Source organism: Rhincodon typus, chromosome 12, assembly GCF_021869965.1.
Source record: "Rhincodon typus isolate 14 chromosome 12, sRhiTyp1.1, whole genome shotgun sequence".
NCBI classification, from domain to species: domain Eukaryota; kingdom Metazoa; phylum Chordata; class Chondrichthyes; order Orectolobiformes; family Rhincodontidae; genus Rhincodon; species Rhincodon typus.
In genome coordinates this window covers 24,224,567-24,249,115 of record NC_063343.1, presented here as the reverse complement: position 1 = coordinate 24,249,115, position 24,549 = coordinate 24,224,567, and the positions used below count along the sequence as shown (strand labels likewise).

Genomic DNA, 24,549 nt, shown 5'->3' with positions numbered 1-24,549 from the left:
TTAACTAGCTTACTCCTCAGCTTTCGACCATCTGCCATAGTCTAATATGATGTTGTAGATTTGTTTAACCACCTGGTGATTTAATATCATCTAAGCTAGTTACATGCCTCGCTGCTGATTCTGGGGCACCTATTTTTCTCATAAGTAATACATCTGGCTCCATCTGTATGACACAGTACTTACAATAAATACTATTGCTTTTCATGGCAATGAGAAGTGCTAGTTCATAATTCAGTCTCCCGTCTTCCCTCAAGCCTCTGTCCACGTAGTATTGTCCTAAACAAAGAAGGACTTGAACACAATCCGACTCCAAGCTGCAGTCTGGCATTTCCAAATATATATTCAGAGAATTCCTGAGGTAGCGTTCTGGCAGTGTTAAATGTTTACAGCACAGAGTCAGAGATCCAAAGTTAGCATGAGCGATAGCTTGGTTATGTTTTATACCAGTCTCTTCTGCAGCCATTATTGCACACAGGCAGTTTTCCAAAGCTTCCTTCAGCATGCCTTTCTTTCTTAAAGATATTGCCAACATGTTATGAACAACTCCCTGCTCAATAGGACCATGTGTCTGAAGTGATGATTCCAGAAGGGAATTCAATATTTCTGACGCCACAACAGGCTGATTATTTAAAAGATACAACCAGGCAAGAAAAAGAGAGATTCTGAAAGCTCCCCCATCACCAATGCATTTTGTTATTTCTGCAGATTTTGTCATGAAATCAATTGCCCTTTCATATGACTTATATTGCTGGTATAAATTAGCCAAAGCAAAATACAAGTCTCTCTGAATGATTGTATTGGTCACACCGGTTGAGAGACTTGAAGCCTTTTGAAGGTAAAATGCAGCTTGTGTTGGTATTTCACAATTACAATACCCTGGATGGTTTAATTTTGAGACAATTTCCATGACCAGATCAGCTTTCTGCAAAGAACCAAACAAGGTGTTGCTTGAGCTGGGTTGAGCAAGTCTTAATGCTGCTAGCGCAAGTTCTGGTAAGCATTTTTTATTATACATTGAGCTTAAAATCAAATGCACATTTACTGGGACTATATTGCTTTTTGAACCAAAATTATTTGAAAGAAACTGCAAATGTTCAGCAAATGGCAACATTTCTTCAGACTTTCCAATTTCCAAAAAAAGTTTTGACATCAGGAAACAGACACGTGCCTCCAGGAGATAATCATCAGCAATCATTGCTTTTTTAAGTATAATGTTAAGTATCTCTAACTCATTCTCCGAGCTAAACATATGGCATGGGATGCACAGGAGAAGAGTTGCAGACTTTTCAACAAGGTTATGAGATTTCTCTTTCATTTTTAGCTTCAAGTACACAGAAGCCAAATTTACGTACAAAGCAGTCAATAGATATAAGTCAGAAAATGTGCCTTGCACCAGAGTCATTGCTTCTTCAAAGTAAACTCTGGCCTGTGAGAACCTGAGTCTTTTAGCACAAAGTCTTCCTAAAAGGAAACAGATTCTGGAATAAGCCCAATGTTTGTTGTATCTTTTGGCTATCTCTCTTGCCATTTCCAAATACTGTAAAATTTCTTTTTCTTCAGTTACCCCATATAAAGTAGACCCTACAAAGGAAAAGGACAAATCATAGAATTGTTTGAATTGCACTATATATTCTTCTTGGTTTAGGAATAGTAGTAAAGGGTCAAAGGTTGCAGGATCACCCAGGCCTCCTTGATTAAGATCTATACAGAACTTTGGTTCATCAAGTTGATCTGGCTCTGGAACAAATTCTTGAAATTCCTTAGATTTAGAAGAATTTATGTCAGGAATGTTCCTTCCACAAACAAGTCCAGCTAGACCAGAAGGGAGATGGTTTGCAGATGCCGAATGAAGGCGATCTCCTGTGGAGATACATACAGGACAGCAAAATATAAAGGCCTCAGAAATATTCGTAAATGAGTCAAAACATCTGAGTCCAGAAATTACTGCTAGTGATATTACTGAACATGTACTGAACCCATTAATCATGAAAATAAATAATTTCACATCTGTGTTAGAATATTCAACAGAGGAATTTCAGACAAAATGTTGTTCAACAAATACTCCTAGTATCCATAACAGTATTTTTTAGGTTAGAATGTTTAGCTTAAGTCAATAAAATTTCAGTTATCATTAATCAGTTTGTGCTGATTTGTTAACTAAATAGTATAAACTAAGAAAGTATTATCAGATTTTGTTTTACCAGGTACTCTGGAGTGAACCCATAAAAACTTCAATTCTTTCACTACAACACTCAAATTCTAGAAAATAGTATTAACTCTTGAAAACAAATGTATCGATAAGCAATTTTGCCCCAATAATACAAATAGTCATGGTAGGAGCAAATTACTGCAGATAATGGAATCTGCACTGAAAACAATAAATGCTGGAGATCACAACAGGTCAGGCAGCATCCGTAGAGAGAGAACAAGCTAACGTTTCAAGTCGAGATGACTCTTCATCAGAGCTGAAGCTCCAGAGTCATCTAGAGTCGAAACGTTAGCTTGCTCTCCCTCCACCAACACTGCCTGACCTGCTGCGATCTCCAGCATTTGTTGTTTTCAAAATATAAATAGTCAACAACTTATGACATGAATATTTCAGTGCAAGTCTTTTTTAAAATAAAATTATTACTTTGAAAGAATTTTACTCACCCTGTTCACTTTCTGACTTTATCTCTCGCAATTTACATTTATCTACAATCGAGAAAACGTACATTCTTAGAAATAGAGAACATCGGCTCAATTTTATAGCCATTCTGCAGTTTCATTGCATTTGTATATTTAAGCAACTAAGTAGATGAAGTGACCTGACCATTTCAGAGCATAGCCCAAAACAAAGCAAAAGCCAAAATTAAAAAACCCCAGAACAAAATACAATAAATTGATTTGTTCAGACTACAGTTATTTAGTTGGCAATTAGACATGCTTGGATTATAAATTGATATAATTAACTGTGAACATTTTTTGAATTATATTTCATATATTATTTGCTATTTTTGTTTTAAATTCCCTCGATTGAAAGACTTCAACTGACTACATATCTGTAATATTATTGTTAATTCATCATAGTACAAAATTCTGAGCAGGAAATCAAGTCATTTCCATTTGTACAACTTGTAATACACCTTGCAGTTGTAAATATTGACAAGCGAACATGAAATTGACAAATAGCAATGTAATTATATAAAATAGATTTTAACTGTGAGCTATAAAATGGTGGCACCATTAAAAAAACCTCAAGAGTTTTTATTAACATTATCAAAATCCTGCAGTTCTTCTTAAATATTTAAATTATTGACAATCATCCTTCTTTGTAGTTTACCAATAATTAACAAAATGCTAAGCTATTTTATGCATAGGGCCAATCATTTTGCCATCACTTTGCAAACATTATGTTGAAACACTAGGGCAAGTAGCATGTGACAATATGCTAATTACTTTCACATATATTCACCAATCACATGTTCACTTCTAGACATAAAATTAGTAACTTCCAAAACTAAGCTGCAACATGAGAACAGTCATCACAATAATATATAACAATTAATTCTTCAACTATTATTAAATTTAGCTTTTTAAAACTTCTTAAAATGATTGAAACATGTTTCTGTTGTGGTAATCTTATAGTCACTTTCGTGTTCTGAGCAATGCTTTAAGACATACAGAGTGAAGTTCAGGGACCTGGAGCTGAGTTTGAAGATGCTACCAGAAGCTTCAAAAACAGGATATCTGGCACCTCTCAGAGTTAAAACGTTGCATGGTGTTGAAAGAACTAATTAGACTGTAGAACACAATGTAACTCAAACCCCAAATGGGCTGCATGTCAGGTATATAACATAACAAGTTCCAAACCCATTGATAAAATACACAGATCATGCACTAAAGCATAATGATGGGACAATATATATACACTAGGGGATTTTTTTTAAACAGTTGGTTAGCTTATTACCACATTCTTAACAGGAAATCACACTATTATAAAGGAACATAGGTTCTCCTCCTAAAACTGTGAGCATTTGAGCTACAAATCAAGGAGGCTAATCTTCAGCAAAGTAGTATGGACCAGCTATGCTTATTGTGAAACATAAACATACACCCATGATTATTCAGCATACTTGGCTGGCAGAGAAGACCTGACATTGTATTGTTAGAGAACCAGCTTTAAAGAGTGAACCCATATATGTAGTTAGTCCAACGTGTTGTACCTTAGAATGCAGGTCTCTTTTAACAGTCCTCCACACAATTTTCAAACCATCTGGTGAAGGCATTTATTAGAGATGTTTCAACTGTCTATATGAAATTATCTCAGACTGGGTTAGTTATTATGGTCTCCCAGTCATGTAGCTTAAAACACTCATGGTCACTACTTAAATATGATCAACAGCCAACAGGGTATCACAGGACTCCAGCACCTATGGGACCATATCCCAGTGAAAATCACCACTTTCAGCATGGAAGATATGATTGAAGCGATAAGAACTGGAAAATTAACCATAAATTAACGTCAGCAAAAACATACCTAAACGATAAACTGCACTGATGTCGCTTTGGCAGAGTGTTTTCAGGAGATTGATGCAATGTTGTTCATCAGATTTTTTAAAGGTAATCAGAGATGATTTTTCTTCATCACTTAAGAACAAGAGATGAGCATCCCTGCAAAATTAAAGTTTAGAATTTTATGTGAACTGGATGTCTGACAGCAATTCAGCATTGCTTCAATTTCAATAAAGCAACAAACATCAAATTAACCAACAAGTGAAAGCAAGAATAAAAAAAAAACTGACATTTGTACTTTGACGAAATTTTACACCTAGATATAATGTGATGAGAATAACTCACAGTATATGTGCTCTTAGCCTTGCAGTAGGAGGGTTCAAGATGAAAATTTACTCTACCTTATCATGTTATTCTGAAGTGCAACATATGCCATTTTTTCAGAATGCAAAGAAATGTTTTAAGTGCTTGCCAGGCACCAGATACTGAAGTAAAAATTGGTGGACCTAATGCCTCATTCCTGGTGACTACCATTTTGAGTAATACATTCCACTCGATGGTGCAGCATCTAAGTAAGGTAGCAGTTTCATTAGCCTGTGTGACAGTAGCTTATTGGAAGAAACAAGATCCATAGACAGCAAAGCCTGATAAGCAAGAATAAAAGACCTCAAAAGATAATTGTTAATACTCTTCTAGTGAGACCAGATAAATGAGTGTTTCTCCAGGGTCCACATAAATTAATGCTAGCTGCTGTGATTTGCTCCTCTTTGATGATAACCATTCCCTCTCTATCTCTCTGCTGGTTAGTAATTTGCGATAACCTGCAAACATGCCCTACACATGACATCCACTTGGAGTTAATGAAGATTAAAACCTGAAAATGGGGTTGGGCACTCACATTAAAGGGAGCATGCAAACAACCTGCCCTCTCTTTAGGCACCTGGCTGTTAAATTTCACCCTTATCTGTTGGTATATATAGAGAGTAGTCACACACAGGATGCTATCAGTCACAAAGTATGGCTTTCTTGTGTATATTCTTCTGAGGAAATCTGTTCAACAAAATGTTTGCTGTTCTGTCCACAATCCCTAAACCATCCACAGTCTAGATAGCATTTACTCTAGCGTGAATTCCCCAAAATCTATTTCATCTCCTAAAGTAAGGCTCAGTAAAATTCCACAATGTATTAAGTTCTGCCAATTATAAAACTAGTAAAACTCTCAATTATCGAACTTCGTATCTTAGATGCTTCACCTTTAGTTGGCTGCATTTCTCAAAATGTTCTAAGAACCCAACAGCACAAGACCATCAATCCTGTCCACAAAATGCCATTAAGTTTATCTGCATTTCTTTATGTAGTCTTCTTTCACTCAGTTGATAATAAACATATCATTCATTTCTTTAGTTCAGAATCTGCTTCACATTTTGGAAAACATGTTCTATTTTAAACATAGAATAGGTGGCACTGCTGCCTTGGGTGACTGATTGTGTGGAGTTGGCACATTCCCCCGTGTCTTTGTGGGTTTCCCCTGGGTGCTAGTTTCCTCCCAAAGTCCAAAGATGTGCAGGCTAGGTGGATTAGACATGGGAAATTCAGGGCTACAGGAATAAGATAGGGGGTGGGTTTGGGTGGGATGCTCTTCAGGTCAGTGTGGACTTGACGAGCCGAATAGTCTGCTTCCACACTATGGGGATTCTATGATTCTAGACAGAATAAGTAATATCGACACAGTTTTAAGAATTCGCATATTAGCCTCCAGGTTGAGAAGTTACTCAAGGAAATCTCTTCCTTACAAGGCACTTCTGTTTTGACTGATGATCCTGACAGCAGATAGATGTAGGTGAGTTCAGTGAAACTAACTATTGATGAATTACATGCCGCTGAATGGCGATGGCAGCAGAAGCATCAGTGATTACCGCATGTACCACCAGAGGGAGCAGCCAAACAGAGATGAGGTGCTTACTCAAAGTGAGGAATGCAAAATTAGGGAGCTGCCCAGGAATAAATCGCTCAGTTAGAATATGGAGAGTCTAGGAACCTTGGTGTTTCACACAAGAATTTGTATTACCCTGAACAGAAAACAAAAAGGGAAATATGAAATTGAAAACTGAGAAATATATATGCGAAGGGGGAGTAGGAACTGCAGATGCTGGAGAATCTGTGATAACAAGGTGTAGAGCTGGATGAACACAGCAGGCCAAGCAGCATCAGAGGAGCAGGAAAGCTGACGTTTTAGGGCCTAGACCCTTCTTCAGAAATGGGGGAGGGGAAGGGGGTTCTGAAATAAATAGGGAGAGAAGGGGGGGCGGATAGAAGATGGATAGAGGAGAGGATAGGTGGAGAGGAGACAGACAGGTCAAAGAGACGGGGATGGAGTCAGTAAAGGTGAGTGTAGGTGGGGAGGTAGGGAGGAGATAGGTCAGTCCAGGGAGGATGGACAGGTCAAGGGGGCGGGATGAGGTTAGTAGGTCAGAGATAGGGGTGGGGCTTGAGGTGGGAGGAGGGGATAGGTGGGAGGAAGGACAGGTTAGGGAGGCGGGGACAAGCTGGGCTGGTTTTGGGATGCGGTTGGGGGAGGAGAGATTTTGAAGCTTGTGAAGTTCACATTGATACCATTGGGCTGCAGGGTTCCCAAGCGGAATATGAGGTGCTGTTCCTGCAACCTTCGGGTGGCATCGTTGTGGCACTGCAAGAGGCCCAGGATGGACATGTCGTCTGAGGAATGGGAGGGGGAGTTGAAATGGTTCGCGACTGGGAGTTGGAGTTGTTTAGTGTGAACTGAGTGTAGGTGTTCTGCAAAGCGGTCCTCAAGCCTCTGCTTGGTTTCCCCAATGTAGAGGAGGCCACAACGGGAACAGCGGATACAGTATACCACATTAGCAGATGTGCAGGTGAACATCTGCTTGATGTGGAAAGTCTTCTTGGGGCCTGGGATGGGGGTAAGGGGGAGGTGTAGGGGCAGGTGTAGCACTTCCTGCGGTTGCAGGGAAAAGTGCCGGGTGAGGTGGGGCTGGAAGGGAGTCTGGAGCGGACAAGGGAGTCATGGAGAGAGTGGTCCCTCCGGAAAGCAGATAAGGGTGGGGAGGGAAAAATGTCTTTGGTGGTGGGGTTGGATTGCAGATGGTGGAAGTGTCGGAGGATGATGCGTTGGATCCGGAGGTTGATGGGGTGGTACGTGAGGAATTCTGCTTTGGTTGTAATTGCAGGGAGGGGGTGTGATGGATGAGTTGCGGGAAATGTGGGAGACACGGTCGAGTTTGTTCTCGACCACTGAGCGGCAGAAGTTGCGGTCCTTGAAAAACGAGGACATCTGAGATGTACGGGAGTGGAATGCCTCATCCTGGGAGCAGATGCGGCGGAGGCGAAGGAATTGGGAATAGGGGATGGCATTTTTGCAGGAAGGTGGGTGGGAGGAGGTGTATTCCAGGTAGCTGTGGAGTCAGTGGGCTTGAAATGAATATCGGTTTCCAGGAGGTTGCCAGAGATGGAAATAGAGAGGTCCAGGAAGGAGAGAGAGGCATCAGAGATGGTCCAGGTGAACTTAAGGTTGGGGTGGAAGGTGTTGGTGAAGTGGATAAACTGTTTGAGCTCCACGTGGGAGCACGAGACAGCGCCGATACAGTCATCAATGTAACAGAGGAAGGGGTGGGGTTTAGAGCCAGTGTAGCTACGGAAGAGGGATTGTTTCACGTAACCTACAAAGAGGCAGGCATAGCTTGGGCCCATGCGGGTACCCATGGCCACCCCCTTTGTCTGTAGGAAGTGTGAGGAATTGAAAGTGAAGTTGTTGAGGGTGAGGACGAGTTCGGCTTAGCGGATGAGGGTGTCAGTGGAGGGGCACTGGTCGGGCCTGCGGGACAGGAAGAAGCGGAGGGCCTTTAGGCCATCTGTATGGGGAATGCAGGTCTATAGGGACCGGACGTCCATGGTAAAGATGAGGTGTTGGGGACCGGGGAATTGGAAGTTTTGGAGGAGGTGGAGGGCATGGGTGGTGTCACAGACGTAGGTAGGGAGTTCCTGGACCAAGGGGGAGAAAATGGAGTCAAGATAGGTGGAGATAAGTTCGGTGGGGCAGGAGCAGGCGGAGACAATGAGTCGACGAGGGCAGTCAGGTTTGTGGATTTTGGGAAGGAGATAGAAGCGGGCGGTGCGGGCTTGGGGAATGATGAGGTTGGAGGCTGTGGGTGGGAGGTCACCTGAGGTGATGAGGTTGTGGATGGTTTGGGAGATGATGGTTTGGTGGTCAGTGATGGAGGCATGATCAAGGGGGCGGTAGGAGGTGGTGTCGGAGAGTTGGCGCCTGGCCTCAGCGATATAGAGGTCAGTGCGCCATACTACAACTGCGCCTCCCTTGTCTGCAGGTTTTATGGTGAGGTTGGGATTGGAGCGGAGGGCTGCACGCCCCACTTCCTACAGATAAAGGGGGTGGCCATGGGTACCCACATGGGCCCAAGCTATGCCTGCCTCTTTGTAGGTTACGTGGAACAATCCCTCTTCCGTAGCTACACTGGCCCTAAACCCCACCTCTTCCTCCATTACATTAATGACTGTATCGGAGCCGCCTCGTGCTCCCACGAGGAGCTCAAACAGTTTATCCACTTCACCAACACCTTCCACCCCAACCTTAAGTTCACCTGGACCATCTCTGATGCCTCTCTCTCCTTCCTGGACATCTCTGGCAACCACCTGGAAACCGATATCCATTTCAAGCCCACCGACTCCCACAGCTACCTAGGATACACCTCCTCCCACCCACCTTCCTGCAAAAATGCCATCCCCTATTCCCAATTCCTTCGCCTCTGCCGCATCTGCTCCCAGGATGAGGCATTCCACTCCCGTACATCTCAGATGTCCTCGTTTTTCAAGGACCGCAACTTCCACTCCACAGTGGTCGAGAACGCCCTCGACCATGTCTCCCGCATTTCCCACAACTCATCCCTCACACCCACTCTCCGCATAACAACCAAAACAGAATCGCCCTCGTCCTCACGTACCACCCCACCAACCTCCGGATCCAACGCATCATCCTCCGGCACTTCTGCCATCTGCAATCCAACCCCACCACCAAAGATATTTTTCCCTCCCCACCCTTATCTGCTTTCTGGAGGGACCACTCTCTCCAGGACTCCCTTGTCCGCTCCACACTGCCTTCCAGCCCCACCACACCCGGCACTTTTTCCTGCAACCGCAGGAAGTGCTACACCTGCCCCCACACCTCCCCCCTCACCCCCATCCCAGGCCCCAAGAAGACTTTCCACATCAAGCAGATGTCCACCTGCATATTTGCTAATGTGGTATACTGTATCCGCTGTTCCCATTGTGGCCTCCTATACATCAGGGAAACCAGGCGGAGGCTTGGGGACCGCTTTGCAGAACACCTACACTCGGTTCGCACTAAACAACTGCACCTCCCAGTCGCGAACCATCTCAACTCCCCCTCCCATTCTTCAGACGACATGTCCATCCTGGGCCTCTTGCAGTGCCACAACGATGCCACCGGAAGATTGCAGGAACAGCACCTCATATTCCGCTTGGAAACCCTGCAGCCCAATGGTATCAATGTGGACTTCACAAGCTTCAAAATCTCCTCTTCCCCTACCACATCCCAAAACCAGCCCAGCTTGTCCCTGCCTCCCTAACCTGTCCTTCCTCCCACCTATCCCCTCCTCCCATCTCAAGCCCCACCCCCATCTCCTACCGACCAACCTCATCCCGCCCCCTTGACCTGTCCATCCTCCCTGGACTGACCTATCTCCTCCCTAACTCCCCACCTACACTCACCCTTACTGGCCCCATCCCCGCTTCTTTGACCTGTCTGTCTCCTCTCCACCTATCTTCTCCTCTATCCATCTTCTATCCACCTCCCCCTCTCTCCCTATTTATTTCAGAATTCCCTTCCCCTCCCCGATTTCTGAAGAAGGGTCTAGGCCTGAAACGTCAGCCTTCCTGCTCCTCTGATGCTGCTTGGCCTGCTGTGTTCATCCAGCTCTACACCTTGTTATCTAATATGTACATGTGAATATTTTATTCAAGTGCCCAATAATGTGTATTGGGAAATTTCAGTCATGTGCAGAATCAGCACTATCAACATTGTTCCAGTATTAAAACTATGAATCTTAGTTGAACAACTAACATTTTTATGCTTTTTAAATCAGAAGATGTTTACTCACAGTGTTTTGAATTGGTCAGGTTGCATGTGTCTTATTTGGACAAACCCAGTTTCTCCAGAATTTAAAGACTTTCCCAAAGCCCACTGCAGGTTAGAAAGAAGGAAGCCAATTATCTGAATTTTTTCTCCTTTTGCGAAACGCAGTTCATCCGCCTCACCCTCTTTGTAATCCACAGTTGCAATACAGGTACCAGTACCTAAAGGCAGATATTGTTTGTAAGTGAAAAGTTGCAGGAAATATTTGTTCATCTTAATTTAAATGACATCTGGCTTAAAAAATACAAATTTCCAGGAACATGCTCTATCTCTATTTCGAAATACATAATGGAAACCACGCGAATCTTCAGGTATTTGTCGCAATCTGTGCCCTTATACAGCAAGACCTGGACAACGTCTTGGGCTGATAAGTGGTATGTAACTTTACACCACACAAATGTCAGGTAATGACCATGTCCGACAGGAGATAATCTAAACATTGCCCCTTGACATTCAATGGCATGACATAAATTGTGTGGCTGCGAGAGCAGGTCAGAGGCCAAGAATACTGTAGTGAGTAACTCACCTGTTGCTTCCCTACTGCCAGTCCACCAACTGCGAGGCACAAGTTAGAAGTGTGATGCGAAACTACCAACTTGCCTGGAAGGGTGCTATTCCAGCCAGACACAAGAAGTCAATTCCATCCAAGACAATGCACCCCACTTGAACGGCATCCCATCTATCATCTTCAATTTTTTTTCCCCCCTTCACCACTGACACAGTGGTAGAGCACAAAAACAACAGATACGTGAGAACACCTTCCTCGCCTGCTCCTCTCCCAAAACACCCACCCCACAACCTCAATCCACACGTCATTGTGACCTGGAACCACATTGTGTTCCTTCACCTGTTGCTGAAGCAAAGTCCTGGATCTCCCTTGCTAACAGCATTCCAGACATCCCTATCCTCCAAGAACTGGAATGGTTCCAGGCATCTCACTGCTACCTTCTCCAGGGCAATTAGGGATGGACAATTAATGCTGGCCTAACCCGCAATGCCCACATTTCATGAACAAAAAAATTTTACCAAATGTTGATATGTAATACTGTGTCATTTGCAAGTGTACAACTTCCTCTCTCTTCTTAGATAAATAAGTTTTGCACAATTTCCTCAAGAAGTTAATCCTTTAAAGAGTCAACTATTTTTAAACAAAGCATTTTTGTTGACCACTTCCTTTTAACTAAATACACAGGGTAAGCTTTCATTGGATTCACTTGCCCCTATAAAATTCCTCATCACCTCCTCCCCATTCATCACATTTGGTTCAAAATTAACGACATCACCCGTGGAACCATAACAATGGGAAAGGAGGATAATTTGAGATGAATGAACATTGTTGAGAGTTAATTATTCAGCTGGATTTAGACAACAAGGATAGAGTGTAACAAAACAGTAAAAGAGAGCGTTTCACTCCCAAGTACCTAAGTTCAATGAGCAAAAAATTTAAGCTCAACCGAATCTCTCACCTATTGATTAAATGAAAGAACTGAGAATCTATAGGAGGAAAAATGCAAAATTATTTACTTACCAATTGACTGAGCAAAATGTTGCTGTTTAGTTTCTTTACATCCATTAAAGTCTCCTGCTCTGACCTTCAGGAACCATCTGTGAATTAATGCCACTGTATTGTAATTAATCAGTAACAAAATATTAGTCATAAAATAAGAGTAAGCTATTCAAAACAGATCTTTGAAATGTTTCAGATTCCTCATAATATGCCTTCGAGTGCTGTAATTTTATTTCAATTAACCTTAATCTAGTGGTTGATTTCACAACATTGATCAAGATTTGTATTTTCAAATTGTACCAAACAGCTGGAAACAAAACTGCATCCTGATTTTAAGGAGATTATATATTCTTCTGAGATTAAAAAAGATGCAACAACAAATTACATACTGTTTCATTTAAATACTGCAATTGCATTTTGGCATTGAAACAAAAGTGGCTTGTGATAGAGTGGGTTTCTCCCTGCGAGCTTCTCACTTCACTGACATAACTTGAAATTAAACTGGAGAAGTGGAAACACAATTGAAGTTTGTCATCTTATTTTCCAAAAGCAGGAATCCTAATTCTATATCATTAGATTCTGGCAGAAAAGCAAGTTTGCAGCTTCTTCATATGGCAGAAACAGGCAGAAGAATCAAATGTAGTAATTTGAGTTTGAGGTTCTATAATCTTCCACCAAGAAAAATACAAACGGGAGAGATTATTTTCCTTACTGGTAAAAAGGGTAGAGAAGAGCCTGTGGTGCAGATACCGGAAGAAGGCCTGTTTCATTGGTCGAAAGCGAAGTTGCTTCCCATTTTAAGTTCTTTCCAATATCTTTGAGCATGATGAGATCATCTTTGCAGATGCTCACGTCTTCCTCTTCATTCTTAAGAATGTTTGATAGGATTCTAGTGAAGAAGGGCCCTTGATGTAGAAATACAACAATTTTAGATTACTTTTAACAAAATAAAGATAAAATCAACAGCATAACAGTGACATATGAACAGTTGTTAAAGAGATCTAATTGTAATGATGAACACGATTTTACCAATTTACTTTATTGGGTTACAATTGTTATTACAGCACTTGAATTCACCACAAAGCAAAACAATTCAACATTTCCTCAGATGGAATAAACTCAAAACCGATTAAACATCTGAATGGTAGGAAGAACATTGAAGGTTAACAGAAGATATTGGGTACAGTTCGAGGCCTACAAGTGCGACATGCTGGGCAGCTACGCCTTCGTACACATGGAGAAGGAGGCAGAGGCCAAGCGGGCTATCTCGGAGCTGCAGGGCTGGCGGCAGTGTGGCACCCCGCTGACGGTGGAGCTGGCAACAGACCGGCTGTGGAATGCCACCAAGCAGTACGTGGGTAACATGGCGGAGGCAGCCACCACCCGGGAGCTGCAGGGGCTGTTCGAGCGCCACAGCTGAGTGGTTGAGTGCGACATCATCAAGAACTACGCCTTCGTGCACATGGAGAAGGAGCGGCAGGCGCTGGACGTCATCCACGCCCTCAGCAGCACCGAGCTGGCCGGCCAGGGCATCTACGTGCAGCTCTCCAAATCCAACCCGGTGCGGGGGCCTGCCCCCCACAGAGGCGGGGTCACCTTTCCACTTACCTCTGAACACATCCACAGGTTTCCTGACCCTCCGCCTCCCTTACCTCCCTCTGCTGTCCCCTTACCATCCTCTTCCCCCCCCTCCCCCGCTACTACCGTTACAACCTTTACGGCCGCCACCTCTTGCACCCCTCTTCTCCCTCCTTTGCTCCCCCGTACCCACTCCTCCTCCCCCTCCGCCCTAGGCCTGGGACCCCGCCGCGCTCTGACTCCACCTCCGCTCCCTCTGCCTGGGACCCTCGCTGCGCCCTGCCCCTACCTTCACCTCCTCCCCTCTGCCTCCCCCTCCTTACCTGAGGGGTGCCCACCTCTGCTGCGGCCAGGACAGTGGTCACCTCAGCAATGGCTATAGCAGCAAGATTTGGGGCTATTGATTCATATTGCTTCATTCCTGAGGCTGGCTGGTTGCTTGGGTGGTGAGAGGAGGTGCTGAGGGTAGGGAATAGGATGAAGGGATGCAGAGAGAAGGGGCAAGGGTTTGCACATTCTCCCCGTATCTGTGTGGGTTTCCTCCCACAGTCCAAAGATGAGCAGGCTAGGTGGATTGGCTATGCTAAATTGCCCATAGTGTTCACGGATGTGTAGATGGGTTACAGGGAAAGGGCAATGGGTCTGGGTGGGGTGTACTGAGAGTCGGTATGGACTTGTTGGGCCGAAGGGCCAGCTTCCACACCATAGGAATTCTATTCTATGATAAAACCATCTCATAGACATTCGACAAATTCCTTCACTTGGAATTAGCTGCCAAATTGATTTCCATCTCTTGATTTATTTTATTCCCCACATTCTGACAACTATTCGGAGGCCTGTACATAACTGCTGTCAGGGTCTTTTCTCCTTTGTGGTTCTTCAACTCTACCTATACGGATTCTACACCTTCCAACACTATGTCACTTCTTGCTATTGATATACAGTATTTTCTTTTATAACTAACGAGGCAATCCCACCCCCTCTGCACATCTGACTATTGTGGTCAAGTCTCTGTGATACCTACAACATCATATCTGCCAATTTCAATCCATGTGACAAGCTCATTTACCTTGTTTCATATACGGTGTGCATTTAAGTACAACATCGTCAGTCCTTTTGGTTTATTCATTTGTGGGATGTGGGTATCGCTGGCAGGCCAGCACTTCTTGCCCACCCCTAATCGCACTCAAGAAGGTGGTAATTAGCTTCTTTCTTGAACCACTGCAGTCCATGTGCTGTAGGTTGACACACAATGTCCTTAAGGAGGGAGTTCCAGGATTTTGACACAGCGACAGTGAAGGAATGGCAATATATTTGCAAGTCAGAATGGTGAGTAGCTTGGAGGGGAACCTGAAGGTGGTGGTTTTCCATGTGTCTGCTGTCCTTGCCCTTCTAGATGGAAGTGGTCATAAATTTGGAAGGTGCTGTCTGAGGACCTTCGCAAATTTCTGCAGTGTATCTTGTAGATCACACAAACTGCTGCTACAGAGCGTCAGTCGTGGAGGGAATGAATGTTTGTGGACATGGTGCCAAACAAGCAGGCTGCTTTGTCCTGGATGGTGTCAAGCTTCTTGAGTGTTGTTGGGGCTGCACTCATCCATCAAGTGGGGAGTATTCCATCACGCTCCTGACCTGTGCCTTGTAGGTGATGGATAGGCTTTGGGCAGTCAGATGGTTAGTTACTCATTGTAGTATTCCTAGCCTCTGATCTCTTGCAGCCACTGTTTTTATGCGACAAATCTAGTTGAGTTTCTGATCAATGGTAACCCGAAGGATGTTGACAGTGAGGGATTCAGTGAAGGTAAAACCATTGAATGTCAAGGGCTGTGGTTAGATTGTCTCTTATTGGAGATAGACATTGTCTGGCATTTGTGTGGTACAAATGTTATTTACAAATAATAAACTCAAGGCTAGGTATTGTTCTGATCTTGCTGCATTTGGATATGCGCTGTTTCAGTATCTGAGGAATCGCGAATGGTGCTGAACATTGCGCAATCATCAGTGATCATCCCCATTTCTGACCTTATGACGGAGGGAAAGTCATTCATGAAACAGCTGAAAACGGTTAGGCCTAGGACACTATACTGAGGAACTCCTGTAGAGATGTCCTGGAGCTGAGATGACTGACCTCTAACAACCATAACCATCTTCCTCTGTGCCAGGTTTGACTCCAACAAGTAGAGAGTTTGCCTCAATTCCCATTGATTCCACTTTTGTTAGGGCTCCTTGATGCCACATTTTGTTGAATCTGGCCTTGATGTCAAGGGTTGTCACTCTCACCTGCTCTCTGGAATTCAGCTGTTTTGTCCATGTTTGAACCAAGGCTGTATTGAGGTCAGGAGCTGAGTGACCCTGGAGGAACACAACCTGAACATCACTGAGCAGGCGCTGCTTGATAGCATTACTGGTGACAGCTTCCATCACTTTATTGATGATCAAGAGTAGACTGAAGGGGTGGTAATTGGCTGGCTTGGATTTGTCCTGCTTTTTGTGTACAGGACACACCTGGGCACTTTTCCACATTGTCGGCTAGATGCCAGTGTTGTAAACGTTCCAGAACAGCTTGGCTAGGGGTGCAACAAGTTCTGAAGCATTGACTGGCCCCCTTCTTATAGCTGTCCCCTAACCTGCCACGCCTGAAGATGCCTTTTCCATACTCTGCCCTATTACTTGTTCTGAAAACTTTAATAACCTCTGCTGACCCCTCCCCCACTTTAACATTTTTCATAATTTTCCATGCAACTGAACCCACCCACCTACTATTTTGTTTAAAGCCCTAGCCACAGCCCTAGTTATGTGATTCACCAGGACTCTGGTCCCTGCATCATTCAGATGGAATTTAGGAAAGATGTGAATGCATTAGAGAGAGTGCAGAAACAACGTACAAGAATGGAACTATGACAATGGACTGAAGAAGTTAGCCTTCTTCTCTCCAAGGCTAACAGTCCTAAGAGGAGATCTGATGGAGATTTTCATGAGCAAGTTTGATAGAGCAGATAGACAGAAACCATTCCTGTTCATAAAATGAACAATAACAAGAGTGCGTAGATTCAAAGTGATCTGCTAAAGAAGCAAGGGTGAAGTGAGGAAAAACTTTTTCATTCAGCAAGTAGTTATGGAGGTCAGTTAGCTGGTTTGTGACGCAGAGTGATGTAACAGCATGGGTTCAATTCCCACACTGGCTGAGGTTTGCACAAAGGTCCCACTTCCTCAACCTTGCCTCTTGCCTGAGGCCTGGTGACTCTCAGGTTAAACCACCACCAGTTCGCTCTCGCTGGAGGGCAGCCCATGATCCAGTTTTATTTAGGGCCTGGAAGTTTGGTGGAGGCAGGATCAATTGAGACATTCAAGTTGGTATTAGATGATTATTTGGATAAAAATAATGTGCCAAATGATGGGGATAAAGCAGATTAGCCGAAGGTAATAATTCACATTTAATGAGCCAGAGCAGGCATGATGGGCTTAATGGCCTTCTTCTGCACCATATCACTTCTTTGATTCTATAACCCTAGCACAGTAATCTAAAAATTTAAATTTAAACCTGGTATCTACAAACTGTAACTTATCTTACGTTAGATATTGTTTTCCTTTTAACACATTTTCTGGAGTTTAATTTTATGGATCTTAGCTCCTAAACAAAGTCTGCGTTTAACCACTCTCAATGTCACTAGGCGAGGGAGAGGAATAAAATCAGCCAGGGTTCACACTCCTGCACATTGCTGAAAAGTAAGACTGTGTTTTGGTAGGTTGCTATGAACTCATTGGCACCTGCCTGTCTCCCTGTCTCAGTTATTAGATGAAGTATTCCAAGGGTTGCTTGTGTTTGTTCACTTTTTCTGCATGACTCACTGCCTTCATGCAGGACTGGGCTCTAGGTGGAACTAAGTCTCTTTTGTGGAACCAGAAGGATATGCCTATCAGTCAACAAAAGGCTAGTTTTGCAATTAACAGATGGACTGGGTCTCCTGCCAACACAAAATAGTTATCAGCATTATTCCATTGCTGACAGTATGCCTATTGTTGAAAGGCAAATCACTTATCTGATGGTAGTAATGAATTTTAGGACACTAATTAAGCAACATAGCTGTGGTGGACATGGCAAGAAAAACACTGGCTCAGATTTTCATCACAACAGAGACAATTCTCTGTAACGTCAAACATCTCTGAAGATCCGAACCTTCCCAAATGCATCATTTCCAACTTTTGTGAAAATGCCTCTGGAGTTGGCCCGGGCTTCATGCATGCACAATTTGCAGAGATATTTGGTCAGATTAAAGTTCATCTGTCTCCAATTATTATCATTGCTATCTCCACAGCATCTGTGGAGAGAGAAACAGAGTTAATGTTTCAAGCCGGTATGATCTTCCTCAGGAATGAAGGTCCTACCTCAATGAGGGGTAACAGTATTCCACACTGCAGAAACATGCTTAGGTATTGGTTGACAATGTCAAACAAATAGCAACCAACACTTGTTAGGAGGCCTTTTGGAATTGGGGATTTAATGTGAAGGGATGCTGATGGATTTGGTTCATCACCCATGTTTAGTTATCTCCCAGTTGGTACTGGCTCTTAACTACACCTGAAGAACACACAAAAGATGATAATGAGTTTGCATTTCAGAGAATGCAGGGCTAAAATACGTGAGACATGAGCCCATATTGCTGGGCCAACTTATAAAGAGGGTATAACCAAGTACATTCTTAAGTGCAATACCTGACCAGTATCTCTGGACGACAGAACACAAGGACAAAGGACAATACCACTAGGTTGGCTATCTTGGTCTAAGTCAAGGGGCAAAATGAGTGGGGCTGGAGGTTGGGGTGGAAGCTGAAGAGGTTTAAAAGGAGTTTCACTGTTTCAGTCAGAAGTGTTTTTGGTAAAATAAATGTAAACAGAAGATTAGCTGGTATACTTTAGGCAGACAAAAAAAAATGCAGATGCTGGAATCCAAGGTAGAAAAACAGGAGGCTGGAAGAAAACAGCAAGCCAGGCAGCATCTGGAGGAACCAGTCCTGAAGAAGGGTTATACCCAAAATGTTGATTGCTCCTCATCTCCAGATGCTGCCTGGCTTGCCGTGTCTACCTATACATTAGACAGGACAAGTAATGAGACAAAAGCAAAGCCACAGCTGAATGAGTGATAGAAAGAAGGAAGCAACTGAGTCCACACAATCAACACAATAAGGGGAGGTCTTGTGTGGACATGAATAATGCCTGATGTATATAATGGGGGAAATAAGTGACATCTGGCTAATTTACAGCTGTTAACTGATCGGATTAGAAATTCAGTATGTTATTTAAACAATGTAAGAGGTAAGACCTTGTGGGTTTTTGCCAGAGTTCAGTGTTAGAATGTTTATTTGCTTGTTGTGATTCAATTAAACTAACCATCAGGAGACTCTGTTTTAGATCATGATCATTTATTCATATACGTACAAGCAGAGTTGGCCTTAAACCTGTGTAACTTTTAAATCACAGCTCCTGCACTTACTTCATATCATTGTTGAACATGACTCCCAGTATAAATCATGCATATTATCAGCAAAGCACAAAGGAATCTATCAAAACCATTTTAAATACATGAGGTTGCCCTGTGAGCTCGGGCTAAGCTGCAAAGGACTTTAAATTTCCAGTATCGAGGATGGGTTTTTGACTGCTCTTTAAACTCATAACACTAACGCAATACATATTCTTCTGCAGAAATAAACTGGGGAAGGAAGTACAGTTAAGTGTTCACAAGTATTATATTGTAGATGAGATGGATGAAAATTGCCTTTGGGTTTTAGACACAACAAATTTGTAATCTTATCTTTGCTAAACAGAAAGTGAAAAGCGAAGCTAAGTGTTTCAGTACAAGGTAAAAGAAGGAAAAGCATAATTGAGTAAAGTGAGGTCAGATTCCATGGTCATGTATCCTGGCAAATAACATCGTTCACAAGGAGTGCAAGTCAGGCTGGAAGCTTATGATTTTCCATCATGCCTCACCAGTACATAACCCACTGGGGAATTATTCCTACAGTGCAAACCCAAAATGCTCTCACATGCTATTAAGCTGTCAAAATATTATCAAAAGAAGCATGCAAAGAGCTTTAAAAGGATTGTTAATTGGCACAATCGAAATATGAGCTTCAATATTAAGCCCTCATGACAAATAGGAGAGAGTCCAGTTAACGGGCTAAATATTAAAAATTGTGGAGCATGTTACTTAGCAAATGCACGACATTTCTTAAATTTTGGGTAGTATCTCAAGTTCACCCTATTAAACCTATCTAATCACTCCCACATTGCACTCTGGAACTGACCGGAAAGCAAAACAAGAATAAATGACAGGTGTAAGGTGGTCCTGCTGTTAAACTGGTCAAGGTCTCCATGAAACCAGGCTTTCTAAAGTTTCTTTGCATGATTGCACATTGCCTCATCCCCTTGTATATAATCAGGCCCAGGAAGACAGTCAGTGGAAGGAAAAAAGCCCCTTCCAAGCAACTCAATTAATATCAACCATTGAGGTAGGTGTCTAACTTTCAAAACAATAGAGGGTAACTTTGAATTTCCTGTGACAATCCTGCCTTCTCATCCTCATTCTTCACCCGAGATGTATGGACCCTCAAGTTAAAGTAACCATCCATTATCTCTCTCCAACAAGACAGCAGCCTTATGGTCCTCTGGACTATGACAACTTTACATAAAAGTGTAAAAAAGCAAAGTAGTATTTACAATTACTTTTCACAATAAAATTTCATTTCAAATTTGAAAAAAGTTGATTAGCAACAATGGAGGAGGTCAATTACATATGTTGAAGATCTTCACCCATTCACAAATTTACCTTAGCTGTACTAGCTTTGGTCATGTGATCTTAAGGTACATATTTCTTGGAACCTAAACTGTGTCAATCTATAAGAAATAGTACAAGCAAAAAGGAAAACATGACAGTCTTCTCATGCCAATTGAAGTGGAGTAAGCACGTTCCTCCTTATCAGCATTCCAGAGTGAGAAAAAGAACAAACAAAGAACAAAGAAAATTACAGCACAGGAACAGGTCCTTCGGCCCTCCAAGCCTGCGCCGATCCAGAGGCGCAACAATCTCTGAATATGGGTTAGTATGATCATTTAGGTCCTTTCACCAGCAAAATGAACGTCAGCAATTTACACCATGCCTGAAGTCAAAATAATAATAAAAGCTTTCAGCACAAAAGAAATAGCGGATGACCCTCTGAAACCTGCATTGTCAATCCATTGCTAGGTTTGGTACATCATGCTTCCTAACAGTGTGTGCAAAATATTGTCTTTAGCAATCAGTCAGCTCTTAAGAAAGAGGCATGTTTGTCCAAAGTATTTTAATTTGGCTCCTATATACAGTCAATTTGATTATTAAATCTGTCCTTGTTATCATTTAGAGTTAGCCCAAAAATAACATCACAGAATGAAGGTCATTCATGAACCTTAGGACAGCACAGTGTTCTGATTCAGCGACTGGTGAAAGCTCTGGAAATTACAAAATGCAAGCTCTATTACAATTTTACTCTTTTTAGGTCCTGGCAGATTGTCAATTTGCTGCGATTTTGAGATAAGTTCTAAATCAACAGTAGTGCCAACTGTGAAAAAGAGGAAATGCTGCCCTAAATTAAAAATACTGTTAAAAACTTAAGTTGGGCCATTCCATTATGCTGAATCTGAAATAATTTAAAGTGGCACCTCCAATCCTACAAGAAGGTTCCAGAATAAGATGAAACAAAAACAGCAATTGTTGGAGAAACTCAACGGGTCTGACTGCATCTGTGGGTAGAATGCAGAGATAATGTTTCGAGTCCAGTGACACTTTAGACTCTTCCACAATTAAAAGAGACCATGAAAAAAACACAAAAGAACTGCAGATGCTGTAAATTAGGAACAAAAACAAAGTTTCTGGAAAAGCTCAGCGGGTCTGGCAGCATCTGTGAAGGAAAAAACAGAGTTAACGTTTCGGGTCTGGTGACCAGTTCTGAGGAAGGGTCACCGGATCCGAAACATTAACTATGTTTTTCCTTCACAGATGCTGCCAGACCTGCTGAGCTTTTCCAGCAACTTTGTTGTTAAAAGTAATCATTTTTCATTAAGATCCTAAAAGGCACATTTTGCTGTAATCAAAGCTTTAAAATTTGATTGCAATTTGAAAATGCTCCAACTGGATTCCCTAAATTCCAAGTTCTCAACCCTAGCTACCAGCACCTGCAATTCACTCAACAGGAGCAAATACTGGGAATCAAGCGCATTGAACTCCATATCTGCTTCACTGATATGCATTCTTTTCAAACAAGACTTCAAGTCAGAAAGGGACTCTGGTAATTTTGAGGTGGTAATGTTTGTGAAGGGAGAGAATTGTCTGACAGTGAAACATCCATAGAAATGTCACACCTTTCTGTATGTTGGTTATAAAATGGTACAAAGTCATGAAAAAGAATACAGAATCATAGAATCCCTACAGTGTGAAAGCAGGCCATTCAGCCCATCGAGTCCACACTGACTTTCCGAAGAGCATCCCACCCAGAACCACCCCATCTCTATAACCCTGTATTTCCTATTGCTAATCTACCTAGCCTGCATATCCCTGGACACTATGGGTAATTCAGCAAGCCAATCTACCTAACCTGCACATCTTTGGACTGTTGGAGGAAATTGGAGCACCCAGAAGAAACCCTTGCAGACACATACAAACTCCACATAGACAATCTCCCAAGGGTGGAATCAAACCCAAGTCCCAGGTGCTGTGAGGCAGCAGTACTAACCACTGAGCCAGTTAAGGATGGAAAAACCCAGGTAGCACCTTTTTGTTGCTTCTTAGGGGTTCTTAGGTGAGCTCACATTTTGCAAGCAGCAAAAAGATGCTGCTCATTTCACCAAAGGACCCCATTTCCACCATGCTTTTCCTGTCCACGAGATGTCGGTGAGGACAGATCAGTTTTCGTGAGCTGCAATGTAATGCATAAGGATTGTGGATGTGGAGGCAGGCTAGTTAGAAAGTCCACCTCCCTTCTGACAGTTGACAGCTCAACTCACAATATTATTCATATGCTTCCCAGAGCCATACACCACATCCTATGTGACTGTTCACATTCCCCGTGTTCACTCCATACCTTCTTGTAACCTTTCCATGATTCTATATGCCTCTTACAAGGCTTTTATATCCCCTTCAAGGTCCATACAAAGGTTTTCCAGTTCAAGACTCAGGTCCCTGGCAGAAGGCAACTCCCTCTCTGCCAGCACATCAGGCAGAGTGAGTTTTTTCTCCAATAGTGTTGTTTCTCTAATAGATCTAATAGTGAGCCTATCAGCAGCAAGCCTGGAAGAGAAACAGCCTGTGATTGGAAGAGCAGGTCCTCGCTGATTCTAATAATGAGGGAATGGGAGGAAGTAGGGGTGCCTTTTCTCCAATTGGTGCCCTTCCCACCCAGTTCTTGAGTTTTCCCAGCCATATGTTTTAGACCCCTTGAATGTGTTCTGAATATTTCCGACTCATGTTGTCCTTTAGTGAACCTATGCCTGCCTGGGAGGGAATGTGGACAAGACCAGATCACCACTTTGCATCCTAACTGTCCAAACCTATGGCCACAAGTACTCTGGCTGTCACTCCAGGAAAACCAGAACTCAAGCACTGGAAATGTATCACAGTACAGAGTGAGCACTGAGCACTAGTTTGAGAGTATTCAATCCTTCAAGGGCAGGAAACTGCTACTCAAAATAGACTCACCCAAAGGCACCTGTCACATTAATTAGCACAATATACACTTCATTCTTCAGGACCGGACTGGAGACAAGTTAGGACCATTAAAGTAATGCGACGGCTTATGATCTTGGACCAGCCTGCCAAATTTATATACAACCTTTTGATTTTAAAGTAGACAAAAAGTGAGATCCTAGTACCTGCTATGAGAACAAAGCTATGAGATTCCACAGTTTTGAACAACAATAATAAACATTACTATATAAAGTTACAACAGTAGCACAATCTACAATGTACGTGCACATAACTTGGATTCTAGCATCCAGAATTAACATGAAGCAAGTACAGGTAATAAACTGTGATTGAACAACTTTACAGAGCACACCCAGCAGCAAACCTAATCAGAACCAATGGATTTCTCAGATACTCCCGTAGATGTAGTGAATTGGTTGGTCATTAAACCTCATGAACACTTCACATAACCCATCTGGTTCATCATGTCCTTTAAGGAAAGAAACTGCCATCCTTACCTGCTCTGGCCCACCTGTGACTCCAGACCCACAAGCAATGTGGTTGACTATTAACTGCCTTCTGGGCAATTAGGGATGGGCACTAAATGCCAGCCACACCCTCATCCCATGAATGAATAGGAAAAAAAGATTACAGTTCTACATTTTGGTGATCTAGCTAACTCAATAAGCATTCACGTTCCGTTCATTACATTCCTTTCCTGGGATTACACTTCCCTGGATTCTGGAAGCTGCACCTCAGCACTGACAGGCACAATTCCAGCTTTTCACCAAGATAGCACTGCCTGAGCTCTAATCTTGCTCAGTTGCATCAAATGGCTCCTTGAGCTCTTTCCAGGATCATAATGGCACTGAAATTATCAACTATTCTTGGACTTTTTCCCGAGACTTGACATGGAACCATTGAGCTGAGTTGCCTACTCAGCAGTCCAGCAAAATCAGAAACACTGGCTACCATAGAGCTTGCTTCTTTCCTTCTATCTCTCTCTCACACATACACACACACACACACACACACACACACACACACACACACACA

General features: G+C 42.8%; 1 protein-coding gene across 7 annotated transcripts in view; it reads right to left on the bottom strand.

Annotated features, from left to right (window-relative positions):
• The window catches only part of sh3tc2 (SH3 domain and tetratricopeptide repeats 2), a 94,271-nt gene that overhangs the window by 18,357 nt on the left and 51,365 nt on the right, over positions 1–24,549 (bottom strand). For all 7 annotated transcript variants that reach the window (XM_048603909.1, XM_048603912.1, XM_048603913.1 and 4 more), the window contains exons 8-13: positions 12,919–13,111; positions 12,228–12,304; positions 10,665–10,860; positions 4,520–4,653; positions 2,653–2,694; positions 184–1,860 (exon numbers count right to left, since the gene is read on the bottom strand). In XM_048603909.1, coding sequence (XP_048459866.1) covers positions 184–1,860; positions 2,653–2,694; positions 4,520–4,653; positions 10,665–10,860; positions 12,228–12,304; positions 12,919–13,111 — 2,319 coding nt within the window. The remainder of the gene's footprint in view (positions 1–183; positions 1,861–2,652; positions 2,695–4,519; positions 4,654–10,664; positions 10,861–12,227; positions 12,305–12,918; positions 13,112–24,549) is intronic.